This window comes from Oncorhynchus nerka, linkage group LG22 (genome assembly GCF_034236695.1).
Source record: "Oncorhynchus nerka isolate Pitt River linkage group LG22, Oner_Uvic_2.0, whole genome shotgun sequence".
NCBI classification, from domain to species: Eukaryota; Metazoa; Chordata; class Actinopteri; order Salmoniformes; family Salmonidae; genus Oncorhynchus; species Oncorhynchus nerka.
The window spans coordinates 46638354-46661472 of record NC_088417.1 but is presented as its reverse complement, the minus strand read 5'-3'; the positions used below and the strand labels follow the sequence as shown (position 1 = coordinate 46661472).

General features: G+C 42.1%; 1 protein-coding gene across 4 annotated transcripts in view; it reads left to right on the top strand.

The window, feature by feature from the left end:
- Nucleotides 1-12526: 12526 nt before the first annotated feature.
- The window catches only part of LOC115105261 (gamma-aminobutyric acid receptor subunit alpha-1-like), a 35756-nt gene continuing 25163 nt past the window's right edge, over nt 12527-23119 (top strand). The window contains exons 1-7 of one of the 4 annotated variants that reach the window (XM_029627062.2): nt 12527-12637; nt 14958-15054; nt 17957-18069; nt 19185-19252; nt 20916-21136; nt 21843-21925; nt 22532-22675. In XM_029627062.2, the coding sequence (XP_029482922.1) occupies nt 14978-15054; nt 17957-18069; nt 19185-19252; nt 20916-21136; nt 21843-21925; nt 22532-22675 (706 nt within the window). In that variant the 5' untranslated portion in view covers nt 12527-12637; nt 14958-14977. Of the gene's footprint in view, nt 12689-13126; nt 13468-13567; nt 13671-14957; nt 15055-17956; nt 18070-19184; nt 19253-20915; nt 21137-21842; nt 21926-22531; nt 22676-23119 lie in introns of those variants that run through there. The other 3 variants (XM_029627060.2, XM_029627059.2, XM_029627061.2) reach the window with 3 other exon arrangements.

The window sequence follows — 23119 nt, the reverse complement described above, 5'->3', positions numbered from 1 at the left end:
ACCAAGCGCAATCCCTCTCCTGCGGTGAGAGAGGCAGGAGACCAAGCTCAATCCCTCTCCTGCGGTGAGAGAGGCAGGAGACCAAGCTCAATCCCTCTCCTGCAGTGAGAGAGGCGGAGATCAAGCTCAGTCCCTCTCCTGCAGTGAGAGAGACAGGAGACCAAGCTCAATCCCTCTCCCGCAGTGAGAGAGGCGGAGCTCAAGCTCAATCCCTCTCCTGCAGTGAGAGAGACAGGAGACCAAGCTCAATCCCTCTCCTGCAGTGAGAGAGGCAAGAGACCAAGCTCAATCCCTCTCCTGCAGTGAGAGAGGTAGAAGACCAAGCTCAATCCCTCTCCTGCATTGAGAGACAGATGAGATCAAGCTCAATCCCTTTCCTGCAGGGGGAGAGACACGAGAACAAGCTCAATCCCTCTCCTGCAGGGAGAGAGGGAGGAAACCAAGCTCTATCACTCTCCTGTGGTGAGAGGCAGGAGTCCAAGCTCAATTCCACTCCTGCGGTGAGAGAGGCAGGAGACCAAGATCAATCCCTCTCCTGTTGTGAGAGAGGCAGGAGACCAAGCTTAATCCCTCTCCTGTTGTCAGAGAGGCAGGAGACCAAGCTCAATTCCTCTCCTGCATGTCCTAACATCTGCTCTAACTCTCACCCTCCATTACACAGGTCCCTCTCTCTCTCTCCACCATGTTGGCTCGCTGCCATTCATTCATCATGTTAAACAAGCTGTGGAGGGGGATTGTGTAAATGAGTGGGGGCTTGGGGAGGGAACCATGTAGCAGGGCTCAGGGAATGCAGAGAGGCCCTGTGGCTCATGGCCAGGTGGTAGCGCCCGCCGGTCACCCCATAGTCAGTTGGGTGATGATGATTGATGCAAGCGCGGTGTGGACCTGACCAGACACCCATCCAATTTGAAGGGTCCGTGTCTGATTGGCTGGCAAGTGGTATTTTTAGTGCACACTTTTTCTGAAATTACCACTCTCCAAAATGTGCCAGACGTTTTATGAGCTGAAATTTCTGAGCTGAAAGTCTCCCACCTCGGCTCTCTCGTTGTGGTAGTTCATTTGTACCTGTTTGAATCTATTTGTGCGGCTGAAAATGACAGTGTTTAAAATAGATCGGGCCCTCTCATGCTGTTCCTGAGAACTTTTTATGGAAGCTCTACTTTATGAAAACAACAAGAAGTGCTGACCGACACCCTACTATTGTAAACTCTCTGCAGTCGTGAGAGATAGAACGAGAGAGTCATGTTTCAGTACATCCAGATGTTTATGTATCATAAGAAGATTAAAGAAACGTTTAAATGCACCAGTTCACTCAAGTTAAAACAGTCTGTGACTCAGAATATTCCTGGCACCTGCTCGAAACACAACAAGACCCAAACCACAGCCACCTGTTGTGGTGCCATTATCCTCAACATTAGAACAGCCTGTTCTTTTGTCTTAAAGCGTGGCAGAGGACTTAGACTCTAAATCGTCTTGCTGCTTCTATTGCCGACACAGATCTCGGGGGGGGTGTCTGTTGGCTTACTCAGACCCTGGGAGGACTGCCAATGAGGTTCCCCCAGGGAGAAAGGCAATGGAGAGGTATGCTTCAGCACCTCCACCTGCCTTGGCCCATCTCACCTGGAGGAGGAGGGAGAGGAAGAGAGGAGTAGCAGTCTGGCCTGAGAGTGTTGATAGATGTCAGAACCATGGACAGCTCCCTCCCTCCACACACCGCAACCCAAGCCCTTCAGACACCCTGTGGTCACTAGAGGTACCCTCTTGATTGCACAAAATAAATGACTGTGTGTGTGTGTGCATGTGTGTGCAGGTGTGCGCGTGTGTGTGATATAGGTGTCAGTTGGAGGGTCTATTTGGAGAGAGCCATTTCCAAAATAGTTTCAAAAGGACAGAGCTAAAAATGAAAGAGTAAAGAGAAACTCAAACTAGTTTTGAAACCACACAGTATTTCATCTCAGAAAAGCAATCATATTCACTGACGGGAATACACTGTTGGTACAAAACATTACGAACACCTTCCTAATATTGAGTGGCACCCCCTTTTGCCCTCAGAGCATCTTAATAAATTCATCAGGGTATAAGGATGCTGTCCATGTTGATTCCAATGCTTCCCACAGTTGGCTGGTAGTGTATCTCTACCCTGAATAGCTTGTTCCATCTCATCCCATAGATGCTTATTTGGTTTGAGATCTGGTGACTGGTCAGGCCACTGCAGCAAGCTGTCATGTTCGTGGAAGCATTTCTGGGCAATCCTAGCATTATGGCATGGGGCATTATCCTGCTGAGAAAATCCATTTGCAGATGCATACACTGCTGCCATGAAGGGATGCACCTGATTGGCAATGATGTTCAGATATCCTGTGGCATTCAAACGTTGCTTCACTTTTATCAAGGGGCCCAATGTGTGCCATGAAACCACACCCCACACCATCATACCACCGCCACAATCTTGCAATGTTGACGCACGGCATGATGGATGCATGTATGGTGCTCATGGTTTTCTCCCTACCCTAGTCCTCATATTAGCGTAAAACACTTTAAAAATGTGATTCATCAGACCAGGCAATGTTTTTCCAATTCTCCCATGTCCAGTGTTTTCGTTCCTTAGCCTGCTGAAACAGCGGTTTCTTGTTTTTTTGCAGAAAAAAAGTGGAACTCTGTAAGGTCGTCGGTTGCCATACCCCATTTGTGTCAAGGTAGGACGAGTTGTGCATTCTTTTATGGGTCTTTGGGCACCAATGTTGTACTGGACTGTCAGTTGACCAAATGAAGCCTGTCTGTTGCTCTGCACAATTCCTGTCCTCTTATAATGACCCATTTTTGACCACTGGCCTGCCGTTGCATGGATGTCTTTTAGGTGGTGGACCATTCTTGTGACACACAGGAAACTGTTGAGCGTGAAAAACCTTTCTGTGCCCAAATGAAGTAGTCCCTGTGTGGGTGTGAAGTTGTCATGAAGTAGTCCCTGTGTGGGTGTGAAGTAGTCATGAAGTAGTCCCTGTGTGGGTGTGTGTCAGGCCCATGGGATTGATGAGATATGAGACGGATAGGTATTGGTGGCAGATCAGCCAGAACGGGAGCTCTCGGCTCAACAGTCATATGATTGGATCTAATGAGAGACTGGGACATGTGAGCGGGGGCATAGTAACTGTGTGTTACCGTGTGTTCAGCACACACACACACTCCTGCACTTCTTCCAGAAATAGAGACAGTCTTGTCTGACAGTGTTGATCTGTTGATAATGTCACCTTTTCAGTGTTTAATTGCAGTGCTAACAATCAGAGATGTACCTCTTTCACTCTCTTCCACCTTCTCCTACACCCTCCTTCCTCTTTATTTTTGGGATTGGTTCGACGGTTACTGTCACTCCATAAAGACGTCATAGTTAATGGTACAGCCCGACAATTTCTGTATTTCTTCAGCCTGAGGAGGGGAAGTGGAATTTACGAGCCTTTAATATCCGTATTCTAACCTGTAAATACTTCCTATTGAATATATGAGAGAGAGAGAGAGAGAGAGAGAGAGAGAGAGAGAGAGAGAGAGAGAGAGAGAGAGGAAGCTAATACTTACAAGCAAAGTGTCTTTGGAGTTTATTGGGCTCGTGGGATGTCCAAGTAACCGAAATATGTACAGTATCCATAGCAATAAATGATCGGCCTTCGTCACAGAGAGAAAGGTCAACAACTATGCAGTAAATATTTACAGGACTATCAAACTAACCATATGCAGAATGCGAAGCACATACACTTTGAATTACAGTGGGTTCAAAACAGGCACATTATGGAAACTCTAGGAGGGATAGACTCACTCTCCTGGGTTGTCCTTCATTTTTTACAACAACAAAAACAATACAAAAAAAGACACACAAATCCCCAAAATAAAAAGAAAGGAATTAAGAAATATCGGAACGAGCAATGTCAGTCCGAAATATAAATATATACAGTGCCTTCAGAAGGCATTCACACCCCTTGACTTTCTCCACATTTTGTTGTGTTACAGCCTGAGTTTAAAATGTATTAAATTGAGATGTTTTGGCACTGGTCTACAATCAATACCCCATAATGTCAAACTGGAGTTATGTTTTTCGAAACTTGTAGAAATGAATTTAAAATGTAAAGCTGAAATGTCTTGAGTTAATAAGAATTCAAACCCTTTGTTATTGCAAGCCGAAATAGGTTCAGGAGTAAAAAGATAATATGTTAATAACCTCTTAAGGATCTCTAACGTAGGCTAATACGATTAGCATGAGGTCGTAAGTAACAAGAACATTTCCCAGGGCATATACATATCTGATATTGGCAGAAAGTTTAAATTCTTGTTAATCTAACTGCACTGTCCAATTTACAGTAGTTTTACAGTGAAATGATACCATGCTATTGTTTGAGGGGAGTGCACAGTTATGAACTTAAAAAGTTATTAATAAACCAATTAGGCATATTTGGGCAGTCTTGATACAAAAGTTTGAACAGAAATACAATGGTTCATTGGATCAGTCTAAATCTTTGCACATATACTGCTGCCTTCTAGTGGCCAAAAATCTAAATTATACCTGGTCTGCAATAATACATTATGACCTTTCTCTTGCATAATACATTATGGCCTTTCTCTTGCATTATGGCCTTTCTCTTGCAGTCTTTTTCATGGCTGTTTTTTCTTTTACCAGATCCAATATGTTATATTCTCCTACATTATTTTCACATTTCCACAAAGTTCAAAGTGGTTCCTTTCAAATGGTACCAAGAATATGCATATTATTGCTTCCGGTCCTGAGCTACAGGCAGTATATTATTTGGGGTGAAAATTTAAAAAAGGGGGAGATCCTTGAGAGGTTTTAACAAGTCACATAATAAGTTACATGGACACACTTTGTGTGGACTCACTTTGTGGGACTCAATTTGTGTTTAACATGCATTTTGAATGACTACCTCATCTCTGTACCCCTCACATACAGTATAATCATCTGTAAGGTCCCTCAGTCGCAGTGAATTTCGAACACAGATTCAACCACAAAGACCAGGAAGGTTTTCCAATGCCTCGTGAAAAGGGAACCCATTGATAGATAGAAAAAAAGCTGACATTGAATTTGGATGGTGTATCAATACACCCAGTCAATTCAAATACACTCTACCTAACTCAGTTGCTGTAGAGGAAGGAAACTGCTCAGGGATTTCACCATGAGATCAATGGTGACTTTATAACAGTTACAGAGTTGAATGGCTGTGATAGGAGAAAACAGGATGGATAAACAACATTGTAGTTACTCCACAATACTCACAAGTGGGCTCCCGAGTGGCACAGTGGTCTAAGGCACTGCATTTCAGTGCAAGAGGCATCACTACAGCCCCTAGTTCAAATCCAGGCTGTATCACATCCGACTGTTATTGGGCGGTGTAAAATTGGTCCTGGGTTAGGCCGTCATTGTAAATAAGTATTTGTTCTTGAGTGATTTGCCTGGTAAAATAAAACTAACCTAATTGAGTGAAAATAAAAAAGCTTGTACAAAACATGCATCCTGTTTGCAATAAGAAACTATTTTAAAACTGAAAAAAATGTGGCGAATAAATTAACTTTACAGTATGTCCTGAATACAAAGTTTTATGATTTGGGAAAATACAACGTAACAGATCACTGAGGACCACTCTTCATATTTTCAACCATGGTGGTGGCTGCATCATGTTATGGGTATGCTTGTCTTTGGGAAAGACTCAGGAGTTTCTTTATGATATAAAGAAACGGGATAGAGTTAAGCGCAGGCAAAATCCTTGAGGATAGCCTGGTTCAGTCTGCAATCCAACAAACACAAATTCACCTTTCAGCATGACAATAGCCTAAAACACAAGGCCAAATCTACACTGGAGTTGCTGACCTAGAAGACAGTGAATGTTCCTAAGTGGACGAGTTACAGTTTTGATTTAAATTGAACATCTATGGCAAGACTTGAAAATTGCTATCTAGCAATGATCAACAACATACTTGACAGAGCTTGAAGTATTTAAAAATAATAATGTGCAAATATTGTACAATCCAGGTGTGTAAAGCTCTTAGTGTAAGGCTTGATGCTGGAGACGAGAAGCAGGTACAGGGAGTGACATTTAATAACCATGGATAGGAACAGAATACGGACAGCATCTGGACAGGGGAAACGGAAATGACAACAATGCTGACATGGGGATGAAACAGAGGACACAGACAGATATAGGGAAGTCAATCAAAACGTGGAGTCCAGGTGAGTCCAATGAGCGCTAGTGCACGTAATGATGGTGACAGGTGTGCGTAATGAAATGCAGCCTCGCGCCCCCGTGCGCCATAGAGGGAGAGCGGGAGAAGGCAGAAGGTGTGACAGTAACCCCCCTTTATAAGGCCGGCCCGAGGAATGGGCACTGGACAAGCCAGCTGGGGCATAGAATCCCCACGAGCTGGCAGAGGCGTGGGAGTCTGGCAACCTGGCTAAGGTGTGGGAGTCTGGCAATCCGGCTGAGGTGTGGGAGTCTGGCGATCTGGCTGAGGCATGGGAGGTTGATGGGCCGGCTGAGGCATAACGTGGGGTGGGAGCCTGCTGACCCAACCGGGGAAAGGAAACCTCTCGAGCCAGCTGAGGCACCACCGTTTCCATCGACGGCGGCACCCGTACCCGAAATCCCCAACAAAACAAAAAACAAGGACCTCCCTGATGCTTCGTATAGGGGTGTCAGTATTCTGTAAGGATCAACGCTGGAGACGAGAAACAGGTATAGGGAGTGAACATTTAATAACCACCGACAGGAACAGAATACAGACAGCATCTGGACAGGGGAAACGGAAACAGAGTAAACAGACAGATGTAAGGAAGGCAATCAAAACATGAAGGAGTCCAGGTCAGTCCAATGAGTGCTTATGCGCACAATGATGGTGACAGGTTTACGTAATGAAAGGCAGCCTGGCGCCCTCGAGCGTCAGAGAGGGCGAGCAGGAGCAGGCGTGACACTTAAAGACTTACCCAGAAATATTTCACTGCTGTAATCGCTGCCAAAGGTGATTCTAATGTGTATTGACTCAGGGGGTTGAATAATTATCTAATAAAGAAATAAAAGTGTTTTATTTTTCATATATAATTTTTTTTCTTACATTTTGACATACAAGAGTATTTTGAGTAAATCGTTGACAAAAGAAATGACAATTAAATACATTTAAATCCCATTTTGTAGCACAATAAAATTTGCAAAAAGTCAAGGGGTGTGAATACTTGCTGAAGGCACGGTAACTGCTACTTTTAATTATCTGGAGTTTAGAAACGAACATTGTTGTTCAAATAAAAGTTATTCTGTAGAGAAAGTGTTTGAAAGAAAACAAACAAGAGGAGGAACAGATGGCCAGTGGAGGTTTTAATTCCTGAGCCAAACTGTTGCGCTTTGGTAAATCTCTTGGTTATAATCAGTGTTATGTAAACTGCAGACTGGGTGCATTGTGCCGTCTGCCTGCACTCCCTAGGCACACAACATAACGCAATGCTTTACTGTTAGTCTGTACAATCAGCCCTCTTCCGTCGCAGGTCGGTTGCGGTTTTAATCTCATACCATTTCGAAGCCTTCACAATTTGATGTTGAACATATTACTCACAGTTACATATATACAAGTTCCAATATAGCATCTTGAGGATGGTGATATATTATCCACTGCAGCCTTATACAGTATATTCAGCAGAGAGAAGACAAAACATAAATCAGATTAACGAAACATATGAATGCATATGTAACGCATTATTGATCGATAACTCAGGCCAGCAGTGTGTTTTGGAGTAGCTTGCACCATTGTTTTGCACTGCAACCCGGCCTGCAAACTTGGCATTGAGTCACCGAGATGGAACATTATGACCCTAATGACTTAGAATGATTTCAAATTTTAAAAAAATATCCCAACTGACACTTCCTTCTGCCTCACTGTGGAGTCACAGGCAATGTCAGCTTTTGGCTGAAGCCCAGAGTAATTGTGCTGTGGGGAACCCCTTCCTTCACAGCCAACCTGGACTCCGAGCATTTGGTATTATTCTGTATGTAAATCCGAGAAGCTCAATTTAGTATGACACGTTAATACATTTTGTATGGTATGTATTAATTTGTGAATGTTCATCACCCATTTCCTATGGTATGTTACAAATTACAATTTGTATTACAGCACCAGTAAAACGTTTGGACACATACTCATTCCAGGGTGTTTCTTTATTTTTACTATTTTCTACATAGTATACTAATAGTTTTATTCTATGAAATTACAGATATGGAATGATGTGGTATGCAAAGAAAGTGTTAAACAAATCAACATATATTTTATATTGGAGATTCTTCAAAGTAATCACCTTTTGCCTCGATGACAGCTTTGCACACTCTTGGCATTCTCTCAACCAGCTTCATGAGGTAGTCACCTGGAATGCATTTAATTTAACAGGTGTGCCTTGTTAAAAGTTAAATAGTGAATTTCTTTCCTTCTTAATGCGTTTGAGCCAATCAGTTGTGTCGTGACAAGGTAGGGGGGTATACCAAATATAGCCCTATTTAGTAAAAGACCAAGTCCATATTTTGTCAAGAACAGCTCAAATAAGCAAAATGAAATGACAGTCCATCATTCATTTAAAACATGAAGGTCAGTCAATGTGGAAAAAATTTCCAGAATTTCAAAAGTTTCTCCAAATGTAGTCGCAAAGACCTTCAAGCGCAATGATGAAACTATCTCTCATGAGGACCGCCACAGGAAAGTAAGACCCAGAGTTACCTCTGTTGTATAGGGTAAGTTCATTAGAGTTACCAGCCTCAGAAATTGCAGCCCAAATAAATGCTTCACAAGAGTTCAAATAACAGACACATCTCAACATCAACTGTTCAGAGGAGACTGCATGAATCAGGCCTTCATGGTAGAACTGCTGCCAAGAAACCAATACTAAAGGACACCGATAGGATGAAGAGACTTGTTAGGGCCAAGAAACATGAGCAATGGACATTAGACCGGTGGAAATCTGTCCTTTGGTATGATGAGTCCAAATGTGAGATTTTGGTACCAATCGCTGTGCCGCAGACACACACACACACACCCACACAAAGACAGGTGCATCATGCACTCACTCACTCATACACACAAACACACACAGACAGACACACAAAGACAGGTGCATCATGTACTCACTCACACACACACACACACACACACACACACACACACACACACACACACACACACACACACACACACACACACACACACACACTCACACATATATATGGATATTGATTGATAGTGAAGGTGATGTTTTGTTACTATGCTGTATACAATCATTGTGGGGAATGTACAGTACAGTCAGGAAGTATTCATACCCCTTGACTTATTCCACATGTTGTTGTGCTACCATTCTACACATAACACTTCATAATGACACATTTAAAACATGTTTTCAGAAATTAGGGTTAAGTTTAGGAATTATCTAAAAGGGTTCATGTTATGGTTAAGGGAAGGGCTAGCTAAAAGGGTTAAAGTTAGGGGAAGGGGAAGGGCTAGCTAAAAGGGTTAAAGTTAGGGGAAGGGGAAGGGCTAGCTAAAAGGGTTAAAGTTAGGGGAAGGGGAAGGGTTAGCTAAAAGGGTTAAGGTTAGGGTTAGGGGAAGGGTTCGCTAAAAGGGTTAAGGTTAGGGGAAGGGTTAGCTAAAAGGGTTAAGGTTAGGGTTAGGGGAAGGGTTAGCTAAAAGGGTTAAAGTTAGGGTTAGGGGAAGGGTTAGCTAAAAGGGTTTAAAGTTAGGGTTAGGGGAAGGGTTAGCTAAAAGGGTTAAAGTTAGGGTTAGGGGAAGGGTTAGCTAAAAGGGTTAAAGTTAGGGTTAGGGGAAGGGTTAGCAAATTTGTTAAATGAAAAACAGAAATATCTAACTTACATAAGTATTCATTAATACATGTTTTTGGCAGCAATTACAGCTGTGTGTCTTTCTGGGTAAGTCTGTAAGAGCTTTGCACACCTGGATTGTACAATATTTACCCATTATTCTTTTCAAAATTATTAAAGCTCTGCCAAAATGTTTGTTGATCATTGCTAGACAACCATTTACACGTCTTGCCATAGATTTTCTAGCAGATTTAAGTCACAATTGTAGTTTAGGAACATTCACTGTCTTATAGGCTAAGTAAGCAACTCCAGTGTAGATTTGACCTTGTGTTTTGGGTTATTGTCCTGCTGAAAGGTGAATTCATCTCCCTGTTTCTGGGGGAAGCAGACTGAACCAGGTTTTCCTCTAGGATTTTTCTGTTCTTAGCTCCATTCCATTTCTTTTTTATCTTAAAAAACTCCAGTCCTTAACAATAATAAGCATATCCATAACATGATGCAGCAACCACTATGCTTGAAACTATGGAGAGTGGTACTCAGTAATGTGTTGTATTGGATTTTCCCCCAAACATAGCACTTTGTATTTTTTAATTATGTACAAGCTTCCTTCTTTTCACTCTATCATTGCGTTTAGTTTTGTGGAGTAACCACAATGCTGTTGATCCATCCTCAGTTTTCTACTATCACCGACATTAATTAAACTCTGTAACTGTTTTAAAGTCACCATTGACCTTATGGTGAAATCCCTAAGCGGTTTCCTTCCTCTCCAGCAACTGAGTTAGGAAGTGTAGTGACTGGGTGTATTGATACACCATCCAACGTGCAATTAATAACTTCACCATGCTGAAAAGAACATTCAATTTCTTCCCCCAAAATGTTTTTACACATCTACCAACAGGAGCCCTTCTTTGAGAGGCATTGGAAAACCTCCCTGGTCTTTGTGGTTGAATCTGTGTTTGAAATTCACTGCTCGACTGAGGGACCTTACAGATAATTATATGTGTGGGGTACAGAAATTAGGTAGTCATTCAAAAAATAAAAATGTAATTGCACACAGAGTGACTCCATGCAACTTATTTTGTGATTTTTTAAGCACATTTTTTACTAACTCAAGACATTTCAGCTTTTCATTTGTAATGAATTTGTGAACATTTGGAAAAACATAATTCCACTTTGACATTATAAGGTGTTTTGTGTAGGCCAATGATAAACTAATAATCTCAAATTAATCCATTTTAAATGCAGGCTGTAACACAACAAAAGCCAAGCGGTAGGAATACTTTTTGAAAGCACTGTAGATAATGGAACAAAAACCGCAAAGAAAGATGACACATTTCACTGGGCAACTGTATGCTCATCGACATGGAATATGAAAACAGAAAATAAAAGTCAATGTAAATGGTGACCCATAAAATGCCAGAAAGTCTAATGTACTTTTTGATTCAAAACATTACTTTAGAAGCAGTGATTATATCCGTATAACCTGCACATCAAACAAGGCAGTTACACAAATGACTATCGTCCATCTCTTTGATGTTTAGCCCTACATCTCCACACTACACGACACCACAGACCCTCTCCCTCACTTGCACTGAAGGAAAGTAGGGCAACTCTCAGATATTGTCCTTTTGGGGGGGATGGAGGTATAGTAGAATACCAATTTTGTAATTTGGTTGTGGATCACAGTTTTTCACTTGTTATGTCAGTCACTGACAGTCACTCTTTTAGCCACATCAGCTAACATTTTTTAGGTTATGTGCCCAGGGACCCCGACCTCCAGTATTGGTAAATGTGTAGAATTGCAGGAAATGTGCTTTAAAAATGCAAACATTTATCTCCAGTCCATGGCGAAATGAGTAGAGAATTGCAATGAGAATTGCATTAAATGTGTTCGTGTGTAATTTTGATAACTGGACACGTGCGAACACACATGCAATGAACGCGCACGCGCGTGGCCACACAAGCAAACCAACTCGCAGTGCCCGTTTTCATGTCATTGGACAGTGAAGAAGCATTTCTGGGAATATATTACATACATTAGAATGACATTAATTATTCGGCGTTTCCTTTTGAGTAACGGGTAGAAATATGCACTTGCAGCATTAAGGTCGATGCACGTGGGCTAGGCAACCTCACTGTCTGTGTAGAGCACAAGACAGACGGACAGGGAGAGAGTGAGAATGAGAGACGAGGGCGACAGAAACCTTACTGAATACCGATGCATATAGTCTATGACGTCTTCCATAACTCATTCATACACTATATTAAGTATGCATAACTCAACACATAAACCCTGTTCCATTTCAGAAAAGACGAATAATACCCTTGGTTTAATCGGGCGGTTTTTGCAGATGCACAGCATGGGTCAGAGATACCGTAGTCTGGTAAATACAATTCAGTGTTAGTATTGCATTGAGGAGTTATGATTTGTGCATGAAGGACGAGTAGTCTAGATGTCATCATAGTCTGTTGTAAACGTAATAAAGCAAACACATGATATCAGTGTGTAATATGCGTTGATAAGGGCAACAAACCGACTACATCAATTGTGAGTTATTACATGTCCCATCATGATTAAAATGTCTTCTGGTTTGTAGTTTAATTTGAAATACACAGATGACTACAAAAATATACGCTTGATTTCATCAGGCGGTTTTTTGCAGATGCACAGCACAGCTCTGCTTTTCCAGCACTGTCTGTGTTCAGTCGTGGAGTGCAGGCAATAGCAGCATAATATTTGCCTGTAAACACAGGCGGTCCTATTGTCTCGATGCGAATCCTGGACTTTTAGGGTACAGTGGGTGAGTGATTCAAGGTGATTTCGGTGTGGCTCGTCTCATCAAATCTATCGGGTGAGGGAACGATGGGAGGAATGTAACCTATTCAATTTTGGGAAGAATGTAACCTATTCATGTATGAATGTGTTATTTATTATATGTATTGAGTGTCTTCATTGATAGGCTATGTGATAAACATGTAATAATCGATTGGAGATATTCGTTTTGGTCATAGAGGAATGTCGTGCCAGTTGATATAGCCTATCCATTCAATAAATATAAAACGCAGTTTATATAGGAAAACATCAAACATCAGTCAGAGAGAAAGAGGGGCAAAAAACAAGTGAGCCAGTTGAAAATGTAAGAGGATTTAATTTTGCAGCCACTGAAAAGAGATTAAGTCGACAGCAGTGGAAGTTAAATTGTGCTGCATATAAAAAAAATGGGCGGATTGGTCTTTAGATGAGAGAGTGGTACCACCTTCCATTCTAAAATAAAATTGCCCTGGCATGAAGTCACAGCCTATTTCACATCCGGTTTACCCAGGGACATATCACTATTGTCCTGGTAAAGTAAAGCTTTATTTGGCTGCAATATCAGTATTTACAGTAGATTTTGTAGTTAGATTACCAATTTGTTGGGGACTGAGAAGAGTTTAACCCCCCACACCAATGAATAGTGCGCGAGACCTGCGCATACTCAGCATCGTCAGCAGCCGTTTCTCCAGCCTCAAGCTCAAATTCGGCAGTAGATCTGAGATCTTTGAGGATTTTTCTCATTGAATCCGTGTAAAAAAAAAGATGTACATAAAAGTTTGAGGACACGACAGCCTCGAATATCTCTGGTATATCGCTGTAAGTGAATTAATCGTTTTTCATTTTGCTTGTCTTTATCAGTGCAGAAGGAGGTCGGGGGATTTTGACTTGCGTTTAGAACTGCAGTGAGTTGTGTTCAGCCTAACAGAGGCAGAATGGTAGAGGAGTTGCAACGATCGGGGAGTGGAGGACGTGGAGTTTGCTATTGAAAATTAAGACTATTTAAGAGGGCATCTGCTGTGGTATGATATTTTGTGTTTTTGTCGAGGTTGTTTCAGCACTGGACCGAACACCGAATATAGAATCATACAGTTGCTTAATAGGCTACTCACCACGCACGAATTGAATTAGACTCCTGGTCATGTTTAAGATGAGCCTTGAGAAATGCCAGTTGCATGCTAAATATCTCCCTAAACTCAATTTATTTATACTGCGGATGCATTTCAACGGAATGATTTAGAAAGTGTGGTTGTATGGGATTTTTTACGCTAAACTGCATTATCCCTGCTTTATCAAATCATTGTCATACTAACGGAATTTTAACAGAACATTGCACGTCCTTTGCACAGCTTCGTTCTCAGCATATTCAAGTGCACCTTGGAGGAATTGAAGCGAGTAACAGGCGCAGTTTTTCTACGTATGTTTTATTGACAGGTTATTGTAGTCGTTTGTGGCATAATGGTGTAGCTATTGATTACAGCGTATTTTTCGTGGGTAATTCATTGCTTCTGTTGGAAACGTTGTTATATATTTTTTCTGGGTTCAGTTAAACGGGCATCTGGCAAACAATTGTCTTTGTATAACGCAATAACGTAGCCTACCTATTAACATCATCTGAAACTGGGTTGACATGACGATGTTGGATAAGGTGAAAATGGGTGAATATAAGAGGATTTGGTTTAATATTGCGGTACGGCCGCGTTTCAATTGCAGGCTATGAGTAAGCTATAATACTAGTATCAGGATAACACACGACAAACAAGACTGTAACCGGTAACGTGTTTGATTATTTTCGCAATTATTTATCGCAATATGCGTGCGTAATGTGTGTCGTCGGATCATGCGAAATATATTCTTCATAATGGAACGTAGTCCTGTTTGAAGCAACGGATACATCGCCTCCAATGTATCAAATTCATTCAGACGCGCTCTCACTGTGTTTCTTTTTAGGCAGTATAATAAATAGTGGGACTGAATCATGACATATGAGCAGATGCAGTTCAGGTTGGCTAACTTGTGAAACATATAGTGCTTTGAGGTTCGACCCATCACCATATCTTAATGTAATTCGTTTTTTTGTTGCGTGTTTGCAAAAGTTGGGCACTAATATAAACCAAAAGATACAACATAGTGATTGGGAATGGCTGGTCTTAGTAGAACGTTGCCTTGCCTCTTATTCTCCTTGATCGTCTTGGTTTGAGGATCCCTCAACTCCTCAATTGTGTCTTCTTTGATTGTCTTTTGAGCCATTCCTGTCAATGGTAGCCTACTGTTGTATTTTATAATGTGTTGTTTTCTTCCTCCTTCAGTGACCAACCATTCTCCAACCATGGGTGGACGGACAGGAACGGTCGTACTATGTGTGTGGGCCTGTTTGATGATGGCCAATGTGCTTTGTGGGAAAAGGTAAGGTGGGCGACCACACCGACAAAACATTAGCTGAGCTAGATTTGACCCAGGACGGAGAATCAGTGTTTTGTTCTATGGTCTAGGTACAACACAAATGTATTCGTCTCTCAAGTCCCCAACAGAGCGGAATTAGAATTGATTTTGTGATGTGCCGTCGTGTCATGTTGGAGAACATCCCTCACTGACAGTCTGCGAGAAAACAATGTAATGATCACGTTTTGCCAGTTCCTTTGCGCCTAAGTCACTAGGATGGCAGTAATTAGGCCATCACTTCACGACTCCACACTGTAATTGCAATGAGGTAATACGAGGTGAACACGAGCTGGGGCTGATTTGCCCAAAATAGCAATTACTGTGTTAAAGTTTCCATCGGCTCAGCAGCCACATGGGGCAACACTGAATATTTAACCAACGTAGAGAAGTGCATGTCTCAGATCTGTCGTTCATTCAAATGATGGTTGTGTCTCAAGTGACATACTTTAGCTAGAGGGTAGTCCAATATAGAAAGTCACACTTGGGAATACAGATGGGGTCTGTGCCCTGACCACACCACTCAGTACCACAGTGTGATGGGATGAGAGATGACAGCAATATGTGGTTCTGAAATGTGATTGTCACACTATTAGTCCTGCCATTGAAATGCCAGACATTTGTGTGAGCATCTCAATACTAATCCAGTCCTAGGGTAAACTTTGAAGAAGTTTGACGTTTAACCAAAATCATGCAAATACCAAGGATTCACTATTTGCAAATGAAGCCGTATATGCCTAGATAAGCATAAAGATTGTCAACTCTTAAATGAGTCATGTTGGGTCTTGCTATTCTGCAAGCCTAAATTATTGGGTTGAACTGTCAGAGCCATTCACTGAAGTTGACTTAAATGGTTATTTATTGAGATATTTTGGTATTTTGCGTCCTGGTTACTCTCGTATGTGCAGTTAGAGGAAACACCACCGTTTATATGCTCAAGAACATGTTTGTAGCTGGAATATGTAGTCGAACATGCATGCATATCTCATCAGTCTAATGAAATTGCCATTTTAAGGATTTATTTTCCGTGAGCTGTGACATTCTCCCCAGTAATCAACCGTGAGTTGAATGTATTTTAACTGCCCTACTTCAAGGATGGCCCATTTAGCCAATAAACACCTCTCCTGATTACTCTACCTTACAACTGTCCCCATAAACTGCAGTGTAATTATTAACTAGCAATTCACTGTATTTACCTCTAGAATTCAGACACAATTCTTGGAGGGTTTTTAAACAGGTGCAGTAATCAGTTGTGCGTACATTTGTGTTGTGGATGGAGAGAAGGACCTTATAATGGGGGTAACTATAGTGTTTTGAAGAAGGTCTAGAGAGAGAGAGAGAGAGAGAGCTCCTGAGTTTGTGGACAGGCAGGCAAGCAGGGGCTGCAGCAGTGAGTAGCACTGTTGCTGTTCAGATGACCTGTAGATGGGGATGGTGTACAATGTTTTATGAGGAAGTGGCCCCAGTCAGCTCATAAACATCCAGTCCATTGCTCTCTGGTTATCTGCACCCCTCCCTCTGCCGTTCCCCTCCTTTACCCCCCCCCCCCCCCATTTCCAAATATACCCTATGTCAAGTGCATTTTAATTATTGCTCACTTGAAAGCACTCTGAGGCATCCTTGCACATTTGCTGTTGTGTTTTTGTTTTTGTAAGGAGGATATAATGAACTTATCTGTTGGAATGTACTGTATCTCTGTGGTAAATCGAAAACCTTCGGCATGTTGTGTCTACTCAGTCTATCATCTTTGAGCTAAGGCAAGGAAGGCTTTGCCATATCTTCAAGTTTTACCCAAAAAGTTGAACGTGGAATTGCCATCAGTAAGACTTTTTGACGCCCAATGTGTGTCATATTCCGTCATTTATCAAAGTTCTTAATATTATTTAGATTCCATAAAAGTCATTTTAGCAGGAAGTGGCATTTGAACAAATCACCTATGTGGTAATGAATGGTGTGCTGATGTCATTTTAACTATATTATTTCTGCAGTGATGTGAGTAGAATGTCCTTATTGAGAAGAATCACATTTAAAGCCGTGTGATAAGCCTCTCCCCCCTCCCCCTCCTCATTCAATCTCTCTATCTCTCTCCCTCATTTGTGGCTGCCTGCATGCACATCCTCTCAGCTGTTCTGTGGACTCCTCTTGCTACTCGTTACTTCAGATTCCCCACCTTCCCATCCAACGGTCCATGCTAACTAATCTTTGCTGACCTTCCATTCTCCTTGGAGCTGTGTTCTGAGCAGAGTTTGTTTCCAAACACTGGGGACAGTTTATTTAGCATGCAATCAAACCAGTGTGGTCTGCGATTGGGCTGAAAAAAAGGAAGATGATTGCTTAGAGGCAAACCATTATTTATGATTAAGGCTTTCCTGTGATTATTTTGAGGGAGAGAAGAAATCTCTCCCACCCCTTCCAATGCCGACCATTTCTCTCTCCATCCACACCTCCTGTTGATAAAATACAAATTTACACAGCGTGATTAAATCTGTATTGTTACTGATTACTGTGTTGAAATATTAATGAGTGGTGATGTTAACTGCGTTCGCACGTTTACTGATTGTGAGTATTCTGAGTTTGCCTTAAGCATTTAGTTTCATGTTGCTCAAAGAGCATACTCAATTAGTCCTTTGCTGTTAATAGGCCACATTACGGTGTAATGCATTATGAGTTCTGCATGTGTACAATGTCATGCCCTGTGGATCAAAATAAACGTATTTCTCACATTCATATGGCTTTATAAAAATTCTGTTTCCTCCGAGGAAGTAGATTTTAGAGGATCAAGAGAAGTTGCTCAGCTGGGATTCAGCTCCAACCCTCCTGCATCAATTTACTGAATTCACTGTCCAAAATTACTCTTCCTTTTTGTCAGCTCTGGACAGAATGGCCAGACGGATGAGCAGAAAGACAACACTACAGTGTTCACCCGGATCCTAGACCGTCTCCTGGATGGCTATGACAATCGTCTCAGACCAGGGTTGGGAGGTACAGTACTGTACAATGGTTTCTCACCAACTCATAACATTCTCAAGTTAGAGCTGGTAGGAGATAAAAGGGTGATGATGAGCTACTTGGATTTATTCAATAACATGGTTATTGCATGCGGTAAATTACCTTTACAGCTGCTGATTTTCGGGAATCCTTTGTTGTCTTATTTTGGAATTGATGGCACGAGATTGCACCACCCTGAAGGTTTACTATTGGTCGTTTGCCAATACCATTAATTGGATGATAGCACTCCAGAACACATACAAAAAGGACGGCTGGAGTCCTTTGTCCTGCTTGATGAAAAGTAAATCAGCATTTAATTCGCTTATCGTCACATCCTCATGTCTTTCTTTCTTCTTCTGCCTTTGCAGTCATATCAGTGGAATCTACAGGAGGGCGATTTACTGCTCGCTCCTTCCTTAGAAGCATGATATCAAGAGCAAGTATCTTTTTAACATGAAAATAAAGCTCCTTGGTGAATAACTCAACTAATCATTTTGAGAAATAGTGTATGGTGTAGATATTCTCATTGGGACCTTGGGTAGTTTTGTCACTTTTCATGGGAAGTGCACTGTGCCAGACAGTTCTTGCGTATTCTGCTCTATATTCGACTCAACTTGACAGAGTAATGGAGAGACATCTAGACCTACTGGAACGTGAAGGGTATTCTTATGGAATTGATTGTGTGGAGGCAAACAGGCAAGGGAATATTACATTTTCAGTGGCAAATGGAGAGAAATTAAACATTATGATGGACACCATTCCTGATGTAAATCATGTTTCCATTTTCCACTTCAAAACATAATGCTGTACAGATGAAGGTACTCAACATACGTCAGACCAGGTGAAATTTGATCTCAGCCAAGAGATTTGAACATTCATGAAGAGATTGCATCAGTCCCCAGGTAATGGTCCTGACACTGACACGGAGAACTGCAGAAATGGTTATTGACCTCAAAATCAGGATTGTAAAGGTGTCATTTTGGAAGGGGGCTCTGTGAAAATTAGGGATTGATACGATCAAAGGGCAATGCTCCCCAGGATTACGTGCTAGTTAGAGCTAATGAGGAGCCCTGATCGACACTCACTCTCCTAATTTCTTGGTTCAACAGAGCGTGTAACTGAAGTCAAGACTGACATTTTCGTGACGAGTATTGGGCCCGTCTCGGACCATGACATGGTATGCCCGTCTTTCCTCTCTGTTATTCCCCTCTCTGAAATGTCACCAGTTCTGTGTCCATGTTCTCCCCTTAACCTATTTTGATGTGGTTTCAAAGGTAAAAATGTTTATACATTTGAATCAGCCCCATTAGTTTTCGACATAAATGAAATGTCACGAGCGAGGAAATGTTACGAGACCAATTGGCTCATTCATTTCCGCGATGAATACAACTTCTAGTCTTGAATGGAATTATATTTGTATATCCATTTTTATTGCATGGCATATGACCCAAGCGGAGAGGGCTTGGTATTGATGTGGGTGTAATGACTTTGGATCTTGTGTAGCCTTTGTCTTTAGATTTGGCCATGATGTAGAGTGCATTGGCAGGTGCTTGGGACTAGATTGTAAAGTCCCAGTCCCTGTCCCAAATAGAACCCCTACTTAGTGCACTATTTTTTGACACATTTTCATGGATCCCTATTGGCCCTGGTCAAAATAAGTGCACTTCATAAGGAATAGGGTGCCATTTGGGATTCAACCACAGAGAACAGATACTATGGTAATGGCTAGAGACATTACCTTTCCTATGGCTATCATGACGGGAGAAGGTGATTTGATATAATCCCACTCAGAGATATAAACTGACAGTGAAATGATTCAGACTAGTCTTTGCAAAATTACCCTTCAGAATGTTCTATCTGTCCTCCTACCTGCTTCCAAACGCAATTTCATTGACCAAAAGTGGGCGTACCTACCATTTGAAAATCATGTGGGATATTGAAGAGATATTCTTGATAGAATGGCAATAGCGGTGGTGAGATTGATTTATTCATAATTGCTCTGTTGAGATGTCTTCTTTAACCACTGTGGATGAATCAGCGTAAAACAATTACTAATCTGACTCTGCGTAATGTACACAGAAATAACAAGTCCCGGGACATACAGTATGTGAAACACTGTCTCTCTCTTTCTTTCTCTCTCTCTCTCTCTGCCTCTGATATTGTCTCACAATCTTGATGAAGGTTTGCCATTGGTGCACTTGAACCATGTGTATTTGACATATTATGATTTTATTACTGTACATGCTCTAACATATGGACCTGCACGTTTTTGCTGCTGCTCGCCACATCACAGTAAGTCACGGAATGGGCTGGCCAAAAGGAACAGCTACAGTAGCTACCATTTCCCTTTCCAGTCCACTTCCATTACCTTGCAGCTCTGTTACCGCTCACAGTAATTAACTCACGGCCGGGGAAGAACAGAGAACCGGAACGCTGTAAATTCGCTGGCTAGCTAACTCCCGTCAGGCATTCTGAAATAATTAAAAGCTGCTCTTAGCCAATGGCGACTAGTGCATGTTTAGAGTGAGATATCGCGCCAGTGTTTGTATTAGGTGTGCTAAAATCTAGAGCAATGTGCTTCTTCCTCATGTTTATTGACGACACATTCATGAGGACTAGCTGGAAGGGAGAGATGGAAGCCACTCTGCCAGTTAGATAGACCTACCTTTGTTGAAGCCTCTACCTTGGCAAGACAAGACAGTCACCAGCAGGAAAAACAGGCCATTTCTACGACATGGAAGTGAGATAAAGGAAGTAGAGATATAGTCTGTAACATGCCTGGCAGATATAGGATGACAACCTACCTCTCCTGGGTCCTGACCTTGCCTTCTCTCTCACAGGAATACACCATCGACGTGTTCTTTCGTCAAAGCTGGAAGGACGAGCGGCTAAAATTCAAAGGTCCAATGTCTGTTCTCCGTTTGAACAACCTAATGGCCAGTAAAATCTGGACCCCTGACACATTCTTTCACAATGGCAAGAAGTCTGTGGCCCACAACATGACTATGCCCAACAAACTCCTACGAATCACCGAGGAGGGAACTCTGCTCTACACTATGAGGTACGTGTTTTCGTTGCATTCGATTCAGGAAGAGGTATTTTTAAACACTGAAAATGGAAATCGTTACTGGGAAGCAGAACATGATTTTCTCTGAAGACAATAGTCGTAAAGTCTACCAGTCCCATGGTGATCGTGAAACCAGTACATTGTAAGGTTTCTTCCCTAGAAAATACTGTTGGTATCCAGCAAAATATGAATCCTTAAAGAGATTGTATACTGCAGTGGGGAGCACTAAGATAAGGCCTTTAGTGAGTAGAGCGAGTAGTGTAGAATATAGTGGTAGAGTGGAGGCCCACTGTGGGTTTTCATTTGAGGTGAAACATTATAATTAATGGTCCCAGACGTGAACTTTCAATGCTCACAAAACAGAGCTAACGTGAGGGTCACAGGGGGTGGCCGGCCATAAAACCTTCTTTATGCAGATTCTGGACACAGTGTGAGTTCTAATTCATGGCGTGGCGATGTAGAGGTGACGAATGGATGACGGGTCATGGGTGGGTTGACGTTCCCCTTTTTTACTGTGTTGTCAGGAAAAGGCTGCAGGTTTGCAGCATTGTCCCTCACTGCCAGTTTCTCTTTCTCTCTCTCTCTGTCTTTCACTTTCATCTCTCCCTTTCTCTATTTCTTTCTTTCTCTCTCTTTGGCTTTCCCTCTCTCTTTCTTTTTCTCTCTCTGTATCTTTCCCTCACTTCCTCCCTCCTTCCAGACTGACAGTAAGGGCAGAGTGTCCCATGCACCTGGAGGACTTCCCCATGGATGCCCATGCTTGTCCATTGAAGTTTGGCAGCTGTGAGTGTTTCCTCCCCTTCTCTCTCTCTCTCTCTCTCTCTCTCTCTTGTTCCCTTCTGACCGGAAACCCGCTTTTCGTACCTGATACGAGCTGACAGTGACGTTACAGCTGTCCTCAGGCAGGATCTGACCTCCCAGGCCCCGCTAGGCCTCACTAGGCGCATGGCAGAGCAGAGACCTTTGTTTATCGGATGCAGTACTCCCTGTCATACCTTCAGCACATCGTGCCAAGTGCTCATGGCTGCCAGGTCTTCTGACCCCAAAACATCCTTGAAAAGTAGAGAAAGATAGAGAGAAAGAAAGAGCGAAAGAGAGCGAGAGAGAGAGAGAGAGAGAGGAGCCCGACAATGACGAGTCAGTCTGTTCAGAATAACACAGCATGAATAAAAGACCAACCCTCAACTTTAAACTGGCTCGCTAAATATTTCAGTAATGAGGCTCCTCTGCAGTACAAATCCTCTGCAGTGCTGAAGCAACACTGTACTGTGGATTGCTTTGACGTGTCAGATGGTTTGCCAGGAGGGAGGACATCTGACTTGGCTGTTTAAAGGTTAGTCAGATTGAGACGTTGTTTGTTTCTCTTCCCCTCTCTCTTCTCCCTGCCAGATGCTTACACCAGAGCTGAGGTTGTGTACGTGTGGACGAGAGGGGCAGCCCAGTCTGTCGTGGTGGCTGAAGATGGCTCTCGGCTCAACCAGTATGATCTGATGGGGCAAAGTGTGGACTCTGGGGTTGTCCAGTCCAGCACAGGTTTGTTTCCCTTGTAAAATAATTCATACACTAAACCTCCCTCTCCTTTCTCTCCAAAGAGCTGCATAACATTCCCACTGCTCTCCATTTGTAGGTTTACTTCAAGAACATGTCCCAGATTTGTAATTTCCCTTGTGGGCATCACATCATTTCTCTTTTTTTTGGTTCATTGATGCTGCATGGCATAATTAGTGACAGTGTAAAATGGGTGACCCCTTTACAGTGAGTTTAGCTGCAGGCAGAGAGGTAGTGCATAAGACCATAGAAATCTATGCTTAAGACAGACTTTACTGTTTCTTTATTGGTCTGTGTTTGAAAGTCACAATACCCATCTCATTAAATTGTATATGCTAATTCTGAGGTACCATTGATTTATCAAAAAAATCTAATTCATTTTGCATGGCCATTTAATAAGTGCATATTGATTCCTTTGTTTATGTCTCT